General features: G+C 36.6%; 1 protein-coding gene across 2 annotated transcripts in view; it reads left to right on the top strand.

Annotated features, from left to right (window-relative positions):
- Positions 1–19,877, top strand: part of RNGTT (RNA guanylyltransferase and 5'-phosphatase) — a 187,121-nt gene that overhangs the window by 86,507 nt on the left and 80,737 nt on the right. The window contains exon 11 of one of the 2 annotated variants that reach the window (XM_009887497.1): positions 4,648–4,716. The exons of the other annotated variant lie outside the window; for it this stretch is intronic. Within the exon in view, the coding sequence (XP_009885799.1) occupies positions 4,648–4,716 (69 nt within the window). The remainder of the gene's footprint in view (positions 1–4,647; positions 4,717–19,877) is intronic. 2 annotated transcript variants of the gene reach the window in all.

Genomic DNA, 19,877 nt, shown 5'->3' with positions numbered 1-19,877 from the left:
TTGTCGTGTCAAAACAGAAAAATACAGAAACTGGCAGGCAAGATGAAATAAATTAATGTAAAAATAAAGCAGGAGTGATATCCTGTTTTAAAAGCAGAATATTCCATCTCTTTTAGAGATGTCCAAGGAAAGAGCCAGAATAATTGTTTCCTTTTTAGAAAGGTGGTTATTGGTGTTGGTAACTTCTGAATATTGTTCTGAAGACTGTATAATAAGTTTAAGGAATCTGTAGTATCCGTACAGAAATTTATGAGCTCATGTCTGTAAAACCCGGCAGATGTCGGGATGTGAGAATTACTTTGGAGTCTGATGGTGAGGGCTGTCTTCAGCAGAGGAAGGGATTGTCCTGTGAGCTGGGCTGAAATTGAAGCCAGTGAAGATGCTGGCTCCATGAAGTTTAGGAATGACAGTATGCTCATGTCTCGAGGTGGTTTACATTCTAGTTAATTGACAATTTGATAGGAAGTTTATCTGTAACTAATACTTTCGAGTAAAGTATGTTCCCTTTTGCAGCTTTTGCTGTGGAGTGACCAGGTAGATGATCAGTCATTGGAAGGTGGCTCTGAAAAACTGCTTAGGGACTGTTGCAGGCAGAGTTGCTGTAGCTTGACTTGAAATTGAATGAAGCGCATAGCAGTTCTGAAATTGAAAAAGCAAGGAAAATGGACGTATATTTGTCTTGTATTATAAAATGCAAAGGGATTTTTTTGTTTTTTTTTATATCTCCCAAGTATTTCACTAGGCTAACAAGTGGTAGCAGTTTTGAATCAGAAATATGGACAAAATGGTTAGGAATGTTTGCATATTGTGATGTAGCAGATTGATAATACTTGTGGGCAAGGACCTTAGCCAAATTATTTTGTAGAAAGTCAATATAACTTTGCAGAAATATTATTATGTTTAGGAATCTACATAACTCTCACAGCATGTTGTGTTTACATGAGATTGTTTTTTTTTTTTTTTGTAAGGGGAAGGAAAAGGCACAGTAGTACCTACTGGACTTATTTTATGAATAAAGTAACATCTGAAAACTCGTCAGAATCATGTGGCTTGCCTCAAGATTACAGAAACATTAATAAAAACCTACTGGCATTATCTGGAATCTGTATGCACCGAAATTTTCTCCTCTTCCTGCTGGAGGAGCCAAGTGATTTCTTTATTGATAAGTCTAGAGAGATTTCCAAAGCATGATTTTTTTTCAATTATCCACTCAAGAAATGCTGACTGGTTCAGCGTTTTAGCAGAATCAGCTTCAGCAGGTTATTAGTGCTGCTTGTGGTGACATACTGCTTCCCAGCTCAGTGGTTAAAGAGCAAGAAGAAATCCCGTTCCTTTTCCTACAGCTCCACTCATTCCACGTGATCATACCATTCTTTTCGTTAGAGGAATAGTATTAGGTGTAGCAAGAATTTTTAATTTGATTTAGTTATAAAGTAAGAAAGGAAAAGTTTTGAATAATAAACTGTAGTATGAGTATATGGTTTATTGCAACAACAAGGGGGAAGCAGGAAACTGCAAGACATGAACAAAGGGGTTCACAGGTGGAAATAGATGCCAGGAGGCTACAAGGAATAGCATGCTAGAAGAACTGGCTCGCATGCATCATTTACCCATCTCTTATAAAATGTCATTGAGATGCATTGCATTTTATCTGATCTCTGGCAGTCATCCCAGTCAAGCAGGTGTGCCATTTATCATGGTGCCGATTAAAAAAGACCGTACTGTTCAAGTTAATTAGAAATTTTAATATGTGTGGAAGATTGAACACAGTTTTTAAAAGATGAGCCATGATATTTGCATTTTAAGTTCATAAACCTAAAAACCTTATATCAATTATATTTTTAGCGTCAAAAATATTTGCTTATGTCAAACATTCCTTTTCTGCTCATTTTCCTGTCATTCCAAACTTTCTGCAAAATTCAATGGTTATATATTCTGCTGTTCACAGACAATCTCTAAATGTTGTGTAACTCGCAAGAAAGTGTGTATGAATGAAACTCAGATGAAATTTCCATTTCCCTCCTTCCCACTTCACTCCCCCTCCCCCAAATTGCTAATCCGTTCTAGTAAATTTTTTTTCTAGAATGTTCTAATTGAAATACTTGTAATGGACCTTACAATGTCTCAGTTATGCACAGTAACTGAGAATGAAAGCAGAATAACTCGGAGCACAAAGAGGTTTAGTTAGCTGTTGAGTCTTGTTCTGGTTTTAAAATACTTTTGTCTTTGGTATCTAATTGACATTTTGTAGCAGATGTCTTAATAAGAATACTGTGGACCCCCAAAATGAGAACGAGTTCAAGTCCGAAACTGCATGTCAGGTTGCCAAAAGGGATTCCCTTGCATTTTATAATTCTGGTGGAACAGTGAATAGAAAGTAGTACTGGAATATATTTTTTTTTTTAAATGGTGAATTTTGATTTTCTACCCATTTATGAAGTTGTAATGGTGCTGTAATGTAGTTTAACTACATGTACACCAGAGTGGAGAGAACTACAGGTAAAAGAGTGCATGATAATAATTTTATGCTTTAGCTGAGTGAGTCACGCACTCTAAATTAAAAGATTGTTTCTGTATTCTTAAGTTTTATTTTGGGAAACAGTAAATAATGCAGTTTATGTAAGCTCCAACACGAATTAGCCATGTCCTAAAATTCCCTTAAGAACTTCAGATAAGCAGAAACAGACATGATTGGTTTTTGTTTGCCAGTTTGGTTAGTACCTTTTAATAAGATAGCTAGAAGTGTATAAAAAGTATACTCTCGGCTAATTTGAAGTTTGTCTTTTATTTTTAAAGGTGCAGGTTTTTGTATTCGAAGAAAGGTTTTTTTGGTACTTGAATTTCATGAAATCCTTTCCATGTGTTTTTGTAAATGTCAACTGTATTCTTATTACAAATTTCTCACTGGCCTGTCAGTTTTGGAACTGTGCACTAACCTTGCAAGGGATCTGCAGAAGGCTTAGCTGGTGTAGAAATGAAAAAAAAAAAAAAATTAAAACTTTTTAACATTTGTTTAAATAATTTCCAACTCATTTCTCTGCTGAAGCAAAGATTAACAATGAACTTCTAAAAGAATTGCAGCTTTTTTTTTTTTTTTTCTTTTTGTATAGACAGCTGGTAAAGGATCGTGTGCCTCAGTTGTAAATTTCAAAATGATAATAGGTAAATGCAAGCTACAACTTCACGTTCCAAGCATGAGCTTTCTATACTGAAAAATACTGTTTCACTGGGTGATTTCTTACTCAGAATCAAATATTCTTAAAGTATTTTACCACTTGAGAGTACTCTCCTGGACTGTGTTTTTCAGTTAAATTGTATCTACAAGTTGAACAGTGAAAGCTGTATTTCTAGATGCAGCTATAAGCGCAAATATGCTAATGACTATGTGGGTAAGGAAAAAAGCTAGGATTTTCTATAGGAAAATGATCAATTACTGTGTGCAAACAGCTACAGGTTTAAATGAACTGTCATGTTATATTATTATTGTTTAAAATACTCGGCCATCGGGCTTTTAATCCATTTTAAGTGCATTGCTTTGAGTTGTACAGCCCATAGGAAGATACAAATGTTAATTCTCAACTCTTTGTCCTTTTGCTGTTTACTGAGGGCAGAGTTTGATACTTGATGTGAAAAATTTAGTCAGTGGGTCATTGAGTTAAGTTGGACTATACAAAGGAAATGACACCAAAATAACAGTCTAGGCCAAAATGTTGTTTTTAAAACTGACTGATTACCAAGTTCTGTATTTGCTATGTTTCATGACCATGGGATTACTTATACATAAACATTTTTCAAATGTTACTAAAAGCACCAACAATATCAGGACAGAGTCTTCATCTCTACAGTAAAACATAAATTGCAATTAATAAAGAGTCATTTTGGTAATTCTCCTAGTTTTTGCTATTACTTGACAGTTGTAGTTCTCACTGGGTATTTGCTTTTCCTTAGGCAAGTCATAATTTAACGTGGAAGTGTGTCATCAGTTCTTGTAACTGTCAACTAGCTGGTTTCATTAGTTTTAGTTAGATGGTTTTTCTCTGGTAAATACCATCTTGATGGATATATTCACCTCCATATGGAATTCACAGTCTTTGAAAATGTAAAACAGAATATTCGAGATCCACATTAATTCAGACGGTTGTTTTACAGTAGTGTAGCTGTGTTACTGGGTTATGCCCTAGTTAGGGAGTCTGCCAAACATGAATTTTGAATGACGCCCTGAAACATTTTTCAGTACATATTTTCAATCTGAAGTGCAACTTGCGCGTTAAAGTGGCAAATGCATTTTTTAATTTCTGCACAAATGACTGTGGAGTCCTATATCAGAACTGATTTTTCTTCATCTTCTAGTGTACGGAATCATCGTGGTATCTCAGTATTTCTTTTTGGACAAAGGCTTTTTCCTTGAATGATGCTGTAAGGGTTTTCCTCCCTGGAACTTGTTTGAGCCTTGAGTGTTTTTGTAAAAACTGCTAATTTGTTGAAGCTTTCTATGTTGACATTTCCCAAGCTCTAATGTTAAACCGTAAGTAAGTAGTTTACTAGCAAATGATTGCAGTAGTAGCGTATAATCTGCTTTGATGTGCAGTTTTCTAAATGAAACATTTCTCTGTGGAAAAAAGATTTATTTTCCTTTTGTTTTTACAGCTCCTGGAAGGAAGCTTTGCTAGAGAAGTTAGCCACGAAGTGGATGGACTTATATTTCAGCCTACAGGAGTAAGTAGCATAAAACCGGATTTTTCTCCCTTCACTCTCAAATGAAATTCTCACCCTCCCTCCACACTCATCCTCCCATCTACTACCTAATTTTTGTTTCAGTCAGGTTTACTTTGCAACGTTGGTTCTGATTTTTCCAGTTCCTTAGACTACTGAAATTCAACTAGTTGCCATCTAATTTGTAGTATGTGTGACTTTGGATTAATCTCTGGGGGTCATTTTCAGGAATCGGCTCATGTTTTTTTTTTGTGTGTGCGCTATGACGTGCTGCTAAATAAGGAAAGATTTTTTCCTGACTGTATGAGTTCTTTGAATCTTTCAGCCATTGATTAAAGCTCTGGGATTATTTTTCTTTATCAAGGACGTTCACACACTAAAATTTGAGTAAAGTTTGTGACTTATGTTGTTTTAGTGCAATTGAAGCATGATATAGTCTCGAGCCACGTCTGCCAGTATAATGGTATATGACTGGGGTGGGGATAAGTCACCAGAAGAACTGCATACAAGCAGAAAAAATAATATAAATGGTTCTCGAGCAGGAAGGGTGGCTTTAAAGGAAGTTAGTAGCATGGTCTCGTCCATCCTGCTACTGTTCCTGTTGACTCTGATGCAATGGATACGCTGCAGTGTGTATTATATGTTTGCATAGATAGTGACTGTGACATCATCAATGTTGACTTTTTTCTTAGCTTGTAAAACAAGGAATTGTTTTTGATGATTTCAAATTTGACAGATATTTCTACCCTTACAGTTACTTACAGAAAACATTTGTATTTAGTTTTCCAGATAAAACAATTTTTTCTAGTCTACTTCCTATATTGTAGATTTTAGCAAGGGTGATGACACTCCCATCAGGAAATAAGATTAACCTCTCTTCTCTATTGCAAGTTCTACATCAGCTAACCACAAAATAACTAAGAAATCAGACTATATACTTTATTTTATTTTATTTTATTTTATTTTTCTTTATTTTAAATATATAGCTATTTAAAATTCAAAGCAAAACTACTAGGGTAAAGAAAATTCATAAGAAGTAATGACGATGTCTTAGAATACTATTAAAATCTAAAGCAACTGTAAAGGCTTCTCAGAACTACTTTCCTGAATATTAGAGGTTAAGCTATGTGGAGTTACTACAGCTAAATTTGAAATTACCTTTTCTACTTTAAATGAAATTACTGAAGAATGTGTCTCTGCTATTGTTACAGGAAATTAACATCTGATATGTTTTGTGTTTCTAGAACTTGTGATTTCTGATTTAGCATACTGAGACATTTATAACCAAGCAAAAAACTCATTTTTTCGCATAAATGCTTATAGAGGTTTTACATCTTTAAAATATGGGATATATTTGTTTAGTCTAATTTAATGTTCAAATTTGAGTATTATTTCAGGATTTATGGAACAGAAGTTTGTTGCATCTGTTATTAAATTGATTTTCCTAGATTAAAGAATGTGCAGTTTTCTCAATGGCTTTTGTAGTTGAGAAAATATAAATAATATACTTAGAGCAAAAGAAATTATTGTAGACTTACTAATTGGGAAATAAGTTTTAAAGCTAATTAATGGAAAAGGGTGAAGCTGATATAGATCGCTGATGCTGCTTTTTTATTTTATGTGGTACAGGAGGCATAAACTAATCAGCAACAATACAAGGGCAACAGAGTATAACAATGCATAAATGATACCTTGAGAGTACCAACTGACATAGTTTTTCTTTTTGTATTATAGTTGCAGTTATATGGGTGATGTATTGCATCTTTTTCACAGAGAAAGATACCTATTGTTCATCAGGGTAGGGGCCTGAATTTTGGTCATCGTGAGAGTTAAAGATTTTTATAAAAACAGTTTGTCTGACGTGAAGAGATGGTGGCATCTCCAGAAGAAAACAATTCTTAAGAGCCATTTTTATTGACATATTTGATCTTGCAGAAAAGAGACAGACAGAAATGATGCTGAGTTTTAGAAGATCAGGGAAATTTAAGAAGATCTTTTGGGAGCTCCTGAAGTCTCTTGTGCATTTTGAGTAGAAGAAAACAAAAGTAGACAGGAATTGGAGCAAAATCACGAAGAAGGATAAAGTGGCAGCAGAGGAGGATGCGACCATTTACAGACAAGAAAATTTTTAGGGGAAAAATACCCACGCTTTCCATACTTTTAATAGTTAAAGCAGAATGCAGAAAGTCAACTAATTATTTAATATAAAGAATGTTGAGTGTATTAGTTCAGTGTCTTTGAAAGTCTTTTCTGTGGTTTGGTTTTTTTTCTTTTTATTCAGAGATGTTCCTCTTGATCTCTGGTCTTAGACACAGGCATCTAGACCTGAGTGTATTCGTGTATTTCCTGCGAGCTATAGGCAACACTGGTACTGGGAGTTGACACAGATGGAGAAAGAATATTTTGTTGTTTTGAAGTTTGGTTTAATTCTGACTTGTAATAAAAATCAAAATGCCCAGAATGATTTCTGAATAGGAGTTATGCTTTTAGCCTCTAAGAGGTCTGGGCATTCTCACTTTTCTCTTGGGTTTGAAGAGATTTGGCAGCAAGTGCCTGTGAATTAGTTCAGTTTTGAGAAATTGGCGTGCTTTAATGAAAAGGGATTTGTGAAAAAGTTTTCCTACCAAATCTAAGGGTTTGGTTAGATATAATAGGGTTCATTTTCTTCAGGTAGTCTTGCTATTCATAGAATCATAGAATGGTTTAGGTTGGAAGGGACCTGAAAGATCATCTAGTTCCAACCCCCCTGCCGTGGACAGGGACAGCTTTCATAGATCAGGTTGCTCAAAGCCCCATCCAACCTGACCTATTCATAATATGAGTTTTGATAGGAATGTTCTTGTACTGAAGCAGAATTTGTTTTGCACTGTGACTAGTGATGGTAGAAACAATGTTAAGCAGTAAGGAGATTGTTTTCTGCCTGTGCAGGTTAGTTTCTTTTGCAAGGTCACACTAACTGAGCATTATTGTTCCAAATTCACCAGTTACTTACTGACTTATTTTGGTTATTGCCCAGGGTATACAAGTGCTTTAATTTCACAATGACAATTGAAAGGGAATGACTGAGGCCTCCCTTCTTCTTCGTCCTTCCTCCCTTTCCAGAGACTGAAAGCTTTCACCGATCATGAGAAGAGCATGTTTAGTGGAAGCGATGGAGGGTTCTGCCTCGTTTATAATTTAAGAATGCTTTGTAGGTGATCTGATGTGATGTGTGGTTCCTAGTGCCCCCCTGTGCATCCCCTGCATTAACCTACCATTCTCTAACAACTCCATGGTGAGAGACAAATATAAGACAATGTTTTCTTACTATTGTTTCTCTTCTTCCCTTTGTTCTCTTTTCCTTTCCTCTTCCCCTTTTCATGCATCCTCTATCCAGTAGCCCGTTTCCCACATTCCTTTTGATTTCCCTTTTATGTCGCTTCCCCCTAACGCTTCTTTTCCCTGCATCGTTTTCTATCCATTTAAGATTCTACCAATATAATTCCCATATGGCTAAGTCAGCTCCATTCCATCTGATCAGCTTTCTGATCCCTCTACATGTAACAGGTTGGCAGAGCAGGGACCGAAGCTAAGTGCTAATTAGGAGGAGTGAAACAGGCCAGGAGGAAACTTCATGGACAGGTACGTCGCCCTGTGATCATGCCCCAGACAATGAGTGAATTAGTTTGCAGGTAAAAGCCAGACACCTTATTCACAGATTCTGAATGCTTGTGTAAAGACGGGAAGCTTTCAATCCTTTTTTCTAAAAGGTTACTTCAAAATGGCGAACAACTTCTTACATTCATTTTAGAACACTTGCAATTTGCCAACCTGTGTGTTTTTAATGGAAATCTCAAAAATGGCCTCTTATCTTCTGATGGCAGAATCGACTCTATGACCTATGCCCACTCATCAGTGAAATTACTTTTGTTATCTGCCTTGTAAATCATACCTTTGCTAGATATCTCAGGCTGCCTAATTTGTATGCTAGCAGTCTTCTAATAACTGACTTTTTTGCTGGCTAGAACTATTATTTTCCCTTGCTTGGGGAAAGGGTGTAGGAATTATTTTCTTTAGACACCTGAAAGAAGGCTCGCTGGCCATCAGTTAGGAATGCCTAAGGATAGTTTTTGAGCATGTGTGGAAAGCTTGTATCAGAATTTATTCTCTTCTATTCCATCTTTTTGCCTCCTGAGCTCTGATGTTTTTGCATTGGCTCAGGCTGATTTCTGTTTGGAACTTCTCCGTGCTCTTATTTTGGATGAGGACTAAAGTCCAGTTGTGTGGGTTTAGGATTTTTCCGGGGAAGGAAGAAGGGCAGCTGCTGAGCTCTGTTCTTCTAAGATAAATCTTATTTTAAAGAATGGCTGAATTATTTAACACATAACTCTCCATACTGAATACTAACAAAAAGCTTAGCCTTTAAAATGAAAGGACAATAATGAACAGGTTTTTATTATTGACTAACATTGCATGAGTTTTTAATATATCTTCCTTTCCCTCCCTTGGCAGTCTTAGTGGTGATCTGAAATGCTTGGTTGCCTGTTAATTATTTGTGCTATTCCCATTGTATAATAGGCTGTGTTATTTTCTGTCATTGTAAAAGTTCATCCAAAATCACTGAAGTTAACACTGAATGAAATATCTCCAAAAAATACCACTAAATAAAATATCTCCAAAAGGCCATGTTTTGTTTCATTAAGCAGTGCCAGTTTCTCCGAAATAATCCTATATAATTGGTAAGCCTTCTCTTCCACATTATATGTTTTATTGAATCCTCTGTGAGGTTTTTAAACGTAGGCCAAGTCAGTTGCTGGCATATTGCTGAAACTCAGACATCATGTTTATCAGTGATGGGGCATCAGTTATTGTTAAATATTTCTGTTGCAATAGCAAGTAATGGCTTCAGATAGGCTCAGATATAGTATTAATACCAAAGCTGATATATCAAATCTTGGTAAGAATCATATGGTAACATAATTTCTTTGCTTCTAACAAATATACAAGTTCCTGGATTTAGCTTTCTAATTTTGTAGTGATTCATATAAGATTTGGAGGCAACTGAATAGAATAGAATATTTCAGTTAGAACAGATGTACAGTGATCACCTAGTCCAACTGTCTGAACAATTCGGGGCTGACCAAAAGTTAAACCATGTTGTTAAGGGCATTGTCCAAATGCCTCTCAAACACTGACAGGCTTGGGGCATCAACCACCTCTCTAGGAGGTGATTTCAGTGCTTGACCACCCTCTCAGTAAAGAAATGCCTCCTAATGTCCAGTCTAAACCTCCCCTGGTGCAGCTTTCCCACGCATCCACTGGATTCCAGGGAGAAGAGCTCAGCACACCTTGATTCCTTAACGTAGATGCTAAGATTGCTTGATTTTTTTCCGCTAGAGTTTGCAGCAGAAGGGAAGAGAATCTGGAGAGAACAACTTTCATCAGTCTTTATGTTGACCCACACTAATAAACCTTTTCATGTATCTTTAGAATATCTCATTGCTACAGGTGATTTCCTCTGAAAGAGAAATGTTCATGACTGGATCTGTTACTAGTCAGGGGATGCTGTTCTCATGTCAGCATGCACTTTTTGTGCTGTTGTAGGTTTTCCTTTAACAGAGAACTTGCTGTCAATCTCCTGAAATGCCACGGAGCTTTACAACTTTTTCTGCCTCTGAATAGTTGTTATATTCAATTTCCATGGCAATGTTCCTCGCAGTTCGTCTCTTAAATAGCTAGTCATCTCAAATATACCATTCTATCATATGTTTTATGAACATACTCAAATTTATTAGCAATGCATAGTATTTCTTTGAGAGTTTTTCTGTGACTAGACAAGTAAAATTTTGTACCAATTCAAGTTTGTCTTTGTCGTCTTCAGGTGATGTGTTTTCTACCTTTTCTGGAAAATCAGAAAACTAGAAAATTAAGAAAAAATAACAACAGGAATGCTAACTTAAACACCAACAACTAAAATCTAATTAAATTAATTAAAGCTCATTTAATTAAATTGTTAGACTCCTAGACAAAAGTGCCATGATTTTTGAACATAGTGGATTTTTATGATTTCCACTTACTTTCCAAGAACCCGAGATAATTCACAGCTCAGGAAATTTGAACATTTCTTACAGGTACAAACTCGTAGTGTCCGCACTTGACAAAAAATGGCCAAGGGGAGGGGGGAGTTGTGAGTCATTATTGACTCTGAATATAGTAAATTAATGGTGTAGCAAGTTTTCCTTGTTTTAACTTTCTGCTGCTGGTCCTCCAGTACAGCTAGAGATGCAAACATACATGCTATTTGCCAAAATTGTTTAACCTCACTTCTTCTTTATGTCTGCCTGAATAGGTGTCAGTGCCTTGAGTCTGATTACCTAAGGAAAGTGTTGGTTCTAATTGGTATGTTCTCTCATTTGTCTGCTTATGACCTATACCATCTGATGTTCTCCGATTTCTGAGGCAATGAATTGCATGTATGGGAGCTGTCTAAATAGGTTCTTGAACTTCTGTTGTGCGGTTTAATCGTCCGGCCTGTCAATGGCATTAGGCAGCAGAGATCTTTGTTACATTTTACATTACGTGTACTAGCCATCCTCAGGATTGTCAGTTGACATTAAAATGGTGGTGTCTGTGTATGTGTTGTTTAGGAGAAGAAAAAATGCTTTTTCTGGATGCTGCTGTTGTAAATGTTGGGAAAACAAAGATGTATTTTGTATTAGGATAGGCAGAATCATCAGTCATAAAGGCTTTCAAATACGATTTTTGCCTAGCTGCTTTGTTTCAAAGCTAGATGCCAAGCGGCTTGTTGAGTGCGCTTGCTACTGTGCTTCCGGCTATGTCAGATTGCCCATACCTTCTAGCTAAAAGAAAGATATAAATATTAGGAAATATACTGTAAATGAGACTATCAAAGCAATTGTTCAGCTTCTGAAAAACATATCTGCTTTTAAGAGACTAAGTCTGTATTCCGCAAATTAGGTTAATTTATATGTGTGGTGGATCAGCTTTGAAAAACAAATCTCTGTTGGTTGGATAGGGAAGTCTAGGAGAGATTCTGCTTCCAGTCAGTGAGAACGCTTTCTGAAATCATCCAAGTAGTTGATTGAGCTCTTGATCTTTAACTTAGGCTACCATTAATGAAGTGGTTAGTTGTCTCCATGGCAGTGTTCCTCCTCATCCTGAATTTTACATTGGTCTTTCCAGGATTGAGAAGTTGGTAGATCAGGAATGACTTGGAAACTGGAAGGCATAGTGGAAACTCTTTTATCAAGACTCATTTCTTTGGATCCCAGAATAGTTATCAACAAACAGAATGCCTCATGTATGATTCATCTATACGCTTTCTATCAAACTGAAAAGATACAGGAAAATGTCTAGAAGAACTACCTTGTTGCAATTCTTTTCTCCCAGTACTTTCTCCTGTGTGTGCCAGAACAAGACACCCAACAGACCTCTTAAGTTTCCGTGAAGATCCTTCATAAAATGTTATTATTTTTTCTTAATCGGGAGCATAACAGTAAAGCAAATAGTGGTTTGTATCAGGATAAGGCAGAATATTTCCTAGATCTTCATCCTGCTGTTATAGTGTAAGCAGTAACCTGGCATTTCAGGCAGATGAGATAGATATCTAAGATTTGTGAAAACAGGGTTGCTTTCAGAAGAGTATTGACACTTGCGTTGCAGTATTTAGATGGCCAAAACAGTTAATGTAAAAACACTTACTTTCTTTAAAGAGTAGAACGGTTTATTTTACATTACTCTGTTATTCATAGTTTGAAATGTTTACTGGGTCACTGTTCTTATAAATAGTAAATTTGAAAATGGAGGATCAATATCACAATTGGGTAACTGAATTTTTGTAATTATCAAAATATGTCTTTTAGTTGCTAGCAGGTATTATCAGCTAAATCTTTGAAGGTAACTGTGTTTATTTGGTGACAACACATTTAAAATAATCACATGCACTGTTCTGTACAGAACACACTATGATCTGCCAGGCTCAGAGGTGCCTGCAGAATAGTATTCTGTATTGAGGAGGTACAACAGAACACACTCATGATAAATTGATCTCATCTTGTCTGCCTGTGACTTAAGGTTCAGCTGTAATTGTACTCCCTGTTCCATTCATCAGCTCTTCTAGTTTCTGACATTCCCAAAACGGTCCATTAATGTATGATTAGCAGTGGAAGTCTTGATATGAAAGCTATAGATTGCTTTTAAGAAAATTCCATTGTCTTGCACTGACATGCATGCTGAATAATTTAGATGTGATTGTATCGTACAGGTTGCACTCTCCTAAGTACAGTTAGAAGGGCAGTGCCCAACTTCATTGCGTAACTGAAGAAGTTGGAGATAAGAAACAGATGAAAACTGCTCCCGTAATTACTGCAGATATTCCTAAAGCAAAAGCTTTTTTTTTCCTCTCAATGCTGCTAGTTGTGTTTCTGAAATGAAATTCTCTTCTCCTCCATGTTACTCTAGAAGCTTTCCACTGAGGCACAGGAATGTACAACTGCGACATACCTGCTGGTTTGTTGTGAAAGGGGAAAATGAGTAGAAGTCTGAGCTCGTAATCCTAGACTTCCAAAATGCAGATGTTCTATGCACTTTGAATTGTTCATTAAGGAAACAATTAGTACACTTTTCAAATGCTATCTGAGAGTTTTGACAAGTTTGAACTGACAAACAGTAGGTTGCTTGTTTCCAAACAGTGATCAGTGGAAATCCCAAGAAGATCTTGTATCTCTATATTCATCCAACCACTGAAACAAAACATGTGTGCTATGTAACACAGGGTTCTCTAGAGAGAACTATGAACTTATGAGAGCAATTAAAATGTGTGTCTTAGGGACTTGTCAGATTGTGAATTGATGTTGCCATTGTTAAGGGAAAGTATGGCTTGTTCTGCTGGTAATGAGGAAAATGAACAACAGAAGAATAAAACATAATTCAAAGTAATTCTGGAAACATTCCACTGTTTAGCAAATATAAGTTGATCCCAGGATCCAGTGCTCAGAACAGGTGAAAAAGTTTGCTAGATGGTTAACAAGAGTTTCAATGTTGTTCTTTTTGTCTTGATGTATAAAGTTCCAATTTTCTATCTAAATCTATTTTACAAGACGTCTGATACATACTGTGGTGAGCAAGATGAGTAAAAAATGAAAGTTTAGTTAGAGAAAAGAATGGCAGAGGTTAGTTTTTGCTAGTTTTTAGGCAGTGTATTCCTTAGCAACGTTCAGCATCAACTCAAGTCAAGCAAAGTAAATTCAGATTTGTTTGGCTTTTTGGGGCTGGTTTTTTTGTTTGTTTTTTTTTTTTAACTAACACATCTGACTCCAAAGCCAAATATGAAAGAACAGTACACACAAGTGTTATTGTTTTGTGTGTTATTTACAGAATATTTTTTAAAGAAGTATTAGTTTTAGGTAACAACAGATTTTTCTGTTAGACAAATAAACATGTAAGTATTGGACTGTATCAGGCATACCATATTTCTGAAACCTTCAAGACTTTTTTTTTTTTCCCCAGCATACTAACATGATTTCGGGAGAATGTGTTTGATTTTTTTTTGAGAGGAGAAGCAACAACACTCTATAAAATATAGAGTGCAGTACTATTTCCATGTGCTAAGACTGTAGAAAATATCTCTCCCATCTATTGATTAGATATACAAACAAAACTGAAGACTGTATGTAATTTTTCAGATGAGGGATATCAGTATAGGGGTGGGTTTTTTTGCATTTTCAGAGGGCTTAAGTTATACAGTCATGATGATTTCATCATTATTAGAGGATTTGGTTTAAACTTTACATTTAATTAAAATATTTGAACCAGAAAAGAACATGAGTGTAATTTTCTTAATTTGCATATGAACTAGAACAACCAGGTAGACTAATTTTGTGAATATTTTTCACATTTTAAAAGACTTCTGCAGAATAAGCTCTGTTTTCTATGCTTGTTGCACATGTTTATGCAAGACCTGGTATTTTACTTGCAACAATTTTATGGGAAATGTGTTTTTTTACACGTTTGCACTGCTGACCCTTTTCAGTTTCTGGATTGGATGGGTATATAGCACCATGTGCCTTGTATCCAGTAACAGTCAGATAAATGAAACTTAGCATTGATGGTCAGATCAGAAAATAGACTCTCAAGCATCCTCATAGAAGAAATTTGGATAGTAGTTTTTGTCAGAATCATGAGCTGCATATAGATAGCTCACAAACAGGACCTAATTTGTCAAATAAATTGCTCATTGAAAATCATTCCCGTGGCTCTGATTGCTACGCACTAAGCTGGTCCGTCTCTGTGGAGAGCAGCTATAATGCTAGTAAGAGTCCTCAGCTGGATTTGAGAATTTTAGTTGCTGGATTGGTTGATAAAAAATTAAAATTCTGTACAAAGGCAGGTAACAAGGATTGCTTAGCAGCAATTATGAACTGTGCCTTTTTATTCTATAGTTCCTTCTGTGTGTTTTGTGCGAGACTCTGTGACACATCTGACAGTTGTTGCACCAAGTCAGGTAGTGTAATGGGAACCAGATGTAATATAATTATTCTTTATGGTGCCATCAGTCTCTTGGTTTTTGTGTTGATTTTTTTTTCTTTTTTTTTTTTTCCAAAAGACAGTGTTACTCAGACTTGCTTTTTCACAGTTAATCAGTTTGCCCTTATACTTATGTTCAGCTTTGGCTTTGATACTGCGTGCTTCTGAACCAGTAATGTTTTTAACAAATCTTTGCTGCTGCTAGATATATGGAATGTTGTGGAACAAATATCAAATGAAAACTGGAGTTAAGCTAATACCATATCTTGGGGAGCACGTTAGAAATTAGAGTGGTGAGCTACCATACCCGGGATGATGTTACCATGGAGAGAGCTTCTGTTTCCATGACATTTGCTTGCATATTTTGCTAGGCCTTCAAAAGAAGTAGGATTTTGTCCTCTGTCAAATTTGGTGGGTGTTACTCCATTACTTCTGAAACTCTTCAGTGTCTCACTGCGAACATATATTAGTTAATTTCTTAGGAATGTTAATGGTGGCTGTACTGGCAGAAAGTTATTAAAACTTCTAGCATTCAGAAGGCAAGGATTTTTTATAATATTTATGTCTAGATTAGAGATTCCAACTTGATTTTGACTGGATATATACTACTCCGCTTGTATATGTTTTGGTTAATTAAAAAACCCCAGAGCTAGCAAAGAAACAGAGAAGAGTTTTACTGGTTTTAGAAAAAATTGTGTTTAGCTGTATAGCTAATGGCTTTATACTGTGAGATCTGCCTTTTACTAGAGTGGAATTTTGGATTGCAGTAACATTTTAAATCAAGTCATGATGTAGCTCACTGTTTAAGAATCAGCTATTGGCCTAGGGGAAGTTACAAAAGCCATTTTTTCTCGGGATGAAAGAAGTGCTTTTGAGACATGAAATAATTGGTAGCTATCCATAAAGGGGAGTTTCCTTTAGTGGCTGTTATGGCAAGATCATGGTAATGATCTTTTGCTTTTGCATTTCTCCTGCACTGAAAATTTCTGGTTGTGGTCACGTATAGTCACAGTTCTCTTCTGTAAGGTTGCACGTGCTTAAATACAGGTGGGTGTGATCCCCAGGTGCTTGCGTATAAGGAGCTGGGGGACAATATTGGGTGTTGAACACCACTGTGTATCCTCCTCTGTACAAAGGGTGCTGAGAAGGAGGGTTGCAGTGAGTTAAAATACCATTCAGTATTCTTATGCCACCCCTGAGACAAAATTGCTTGCCTTCTGTTCCTAATGAACAGTTGACTGTTTTTCCCTTTGTATACAACTCTTCTTTTCTAATTAGTGTCCTAAAGAGTCTTTTTAAAATGGTGTGTCTTTTTCCCCCATCTTGCGAGTGGGAGTCTAAAACTTTGATCCTTTGTGATCCCTTCTTGGAGCAGATTATTCTGTAATATAGAATCATAGAATCATAGGATGGTTTAGGTGGGAAAGGACCTTGAAGATCATCATTCCAACCCCCCTGCCATAGACAGGGACACCTCCCACTAGACCAGGTTGCCCAAGGCCACATCCAGCCTGGCCTTGTACACCTCCAGGGATGGGGCCTCAACAGCCTCTCTGGGCAACGATATGTCTTTTTGCAACAGTGATAAACAGTTGTCAGGACTTGAGTTGGTACCCTTTTTGAAACCCATTTTTTTTCAGAGGTTTTCCCAGTTTCACATTTTGAAAGCACAGACACACGTATGCAACTGAAGGAGAAATATTCCCGGAAGCCTAAAAACCTGGGAATTGTCTATTTAATGCAACTAAAATTTTAGTCCACTTATTTCAGTGTTTTGGCAAATAAGGAATGGCACTTCACCTAACATCCTCCCTCAACTTCCATCACAATCGTTGTTAGAGCTTTATTTTAGCCAAGATGTCTTTGGTTTCCACTGGATCTGAATTTCTAGATCTTTCTGCCAAAACCAGTACCACTGATTCCCCATCTGCTAACTATAAGGTTTGTGTTCTTTGTCCAGGCTTTAGAATAATTTCTTTTCAAGAAATAGCTTATTTAAATGCTTTTGGTTTATAAAAGTCGTGTTCTCCTTCAGTTTAGGACGTAGTATACAGCAGAAAAGGTTTTTACAAGACAGCTCATAAAATGAGCATGGTACTTACTGTTCTTGGTGTCAGGAGAGGTGTAGCTCAACATGAGTCTCTAATCCTTTTTGGAATGCCTGCTGGATCGATGACAAATGGACTTGTTCATTTTCTGCCATCTTTGTACTTCTCCTCTCTCTCTCTGCTATAAGAAAATTTTTAAATGATTCTATTGAAGTTGTTTCACAAATAGGATGGTGCTTCACAGAAATCGAGTTTATTGGCTCAGAGTTCATACTAGCATGCTGATTATTATCTCTGCATTTTAGTAACATTTACAGTGGAATGATAAACTCACTTTATTTTGGAGGTGGGAGGTTTGTAAACTACCATCTGAACGTTGTCACAGATTCTTGTTTGAACCAATCATGATATTTTTTTCCCTGTGTCATTCTCAGTTATGATGGAGAAACTAAGCTTTATGTTCTAGAGGATAAAGAAAGCACTATTGTCTTTTTATGGCATTAGGAAAAAGGATGCATGGGAACCTGAGTAAGTTGAAAAACCTTTTGGAGTGATATCAGATATGAAAAAAGCTTCTTGTGAAGTGGCTCAGGTTTGTCTTCTCCCAGAATTTTCCTGTGAGTGCACATCAAACATTTCAATGTTCACTTGATGGATGCCGGTGAATTGGCTCCATGAGGAACAGTTCTCTTTCTTAAGAAACTCAATTCTGTCTTTTAAATATATTCTGTATTTGTTTGTGGAAAAGCTATGCTTCACCGCTCTTTTTGTTTCCCCCATCGTTTCTTGTAGTGATGTTAAGAGCTGCTAAACCTGTTCACATTCGTTTTTGCAAATGGTAATTGTCGCTTAGCCCCTCCCCTAATTCTCTGCACCTTCAGCTACTTGTCTGCTCAGAGCATAGCTACATAAACAGTTAGCTTAACGTTTGGTATAATTAAAGGAGAGGTGACATTTAAGAGAAGGGAAAGGACAAAAAGTGACAGAGATTGGGAACTGTCTGAAACCCTTCTGCCAGTAACAGAGTGGAAGTTCCCTGCCAGCAGCATAGGAGTTGGAAGAGGTTCTTCACAGCAGTTGCTCAATCCCAGTATTCAAACCAGAGATCCTGTGTCGCATGTCCGACCAACGTTTGTGGGGTCATGCTCTGTAGAAGGGGTAAAAAATCTGATATGGCCAAAACTATTGGGTTTTTTTGTGTTTTCAAATTGGTTACAAGGCAAGATTAACAACCAGTCTCAGAACCACTGCCTTCTAATGGGGGAATGTTGCTCCCTGAGGAGCACAGCAACTAACCTCTGCAGTAACTGGAGTTCTTTGGCTCTTTAAAAATACAACCTACGCTTCTTTTCCTTTTACTTGCAGTGCTTGGGAAATAGCTACCCTGTTCAACTTAACCTATTGTCAGCTTAACCCAGAGCCACTGACTTGCTTGTTCCTAAGTCAGAACTACAAGGATCAGTTCTCACAAAGAGTGGGCAGGACCCTTTCATTTTCTCCTTTGGCATGCTATGTTTTTTCTCCTTAGAGGAGGAGTTTTCCTTTCTCATTATCCAAGTTACTCTCCTGAAAATGCAGTTTTAAATTGTATTAGTCCTGTAGCAGGCTTGAAAGAGAAAATACATACTGATTTTTTTCAATGTACGTTTTTTTTTCCACTTTACCTTTTCATCTCCATGCACACCAGCTTGCTACTTGCAAAGCAAAAGCACTGTGAAGCACATGCTGAGTTCTACTGGTTGGATTTGCTCTCATGTTGTATGAATGTTTTCTTGTGAAACTAAGGATGTAAACTATGGGGTTTGCTATTTTAATCTATATGGACAACGATGAATTTAATGAGATTAAAACTCATTTTATAATTAGTATAGTAGAATATGTAGTTGAAAAGGCTAGTTTCTGTTGTTTCTTATAAAATACCACTGGATTCAGTATTCCAAGCAAGACTCATAAATATTTAATTCAAGGAGATTTGTAGCCCTGTAAAAATGTAATAAGCTAGCCCTTAATGACAATTTTGCGTAACATACGTTTGGCAACATGTAGAAAAAATCCTGCTGGCAATTCTGTGCATCATCTTTCATGCATATCTGTTCAGCTCGAGGGGCTTTTTAGCTCTGGAATTAAAAAGAGAAATTAGACTATGTCTGAGACCAGCATGCTGCAATTTCCTAGTTTATACTTGTACATTTCTCCTTACCTACAGATTAGCTTAAAGCTGTTAGCCCACTGTTTCCCTCTTGATGTGAGGCTTCTTTGCTTTTTTCGAGATTGGCATTCCTCAAAAAGTATTTTGGAATGTATTTTTGCATCTTCCTATTTAGGGTTGGTAGTTTTCATTAATCTTAATGAGCTCTAAGTTGATCTGCTGAAATACTATTCCTGGTATACTGATTATCATTGCAGTTTAAGAAAAATATCAAGAAAGCCAGTGTTATGTATGATGAAGCTGTAAATTTACAGGTTGCAGCTCCTGCAAATGTGGTCTCTAATACTGATAAATTACCCAACTTCCAAATCAGGTTATCGTAGTGAGTCAGCCAAGAGCACTGCTGCTCAGTTCATGGAGATTCTTTTGTTACACCGGGGATG

This window comes from Charadrius vociferus, unplaced genomic scaffold, assembly GCF_000708025.1.
Source record: "Charadrius vociferus isolate BGI_N301 unplaced genomic scaffold, ASM70802v2 scaffold185, whole genome shotgun sequence".
Classification (NCBI taxonomy): Eukaryota; Metazoa; Chordata; class Aves; order Charadriiformes; family Charadriidae; genus Charadrius; species Charadrius vociferus.
Note: the sequence above shows the minus strand (reverse complement) of the source record. Positions and strands in the feature narration are given on the sequence as shown.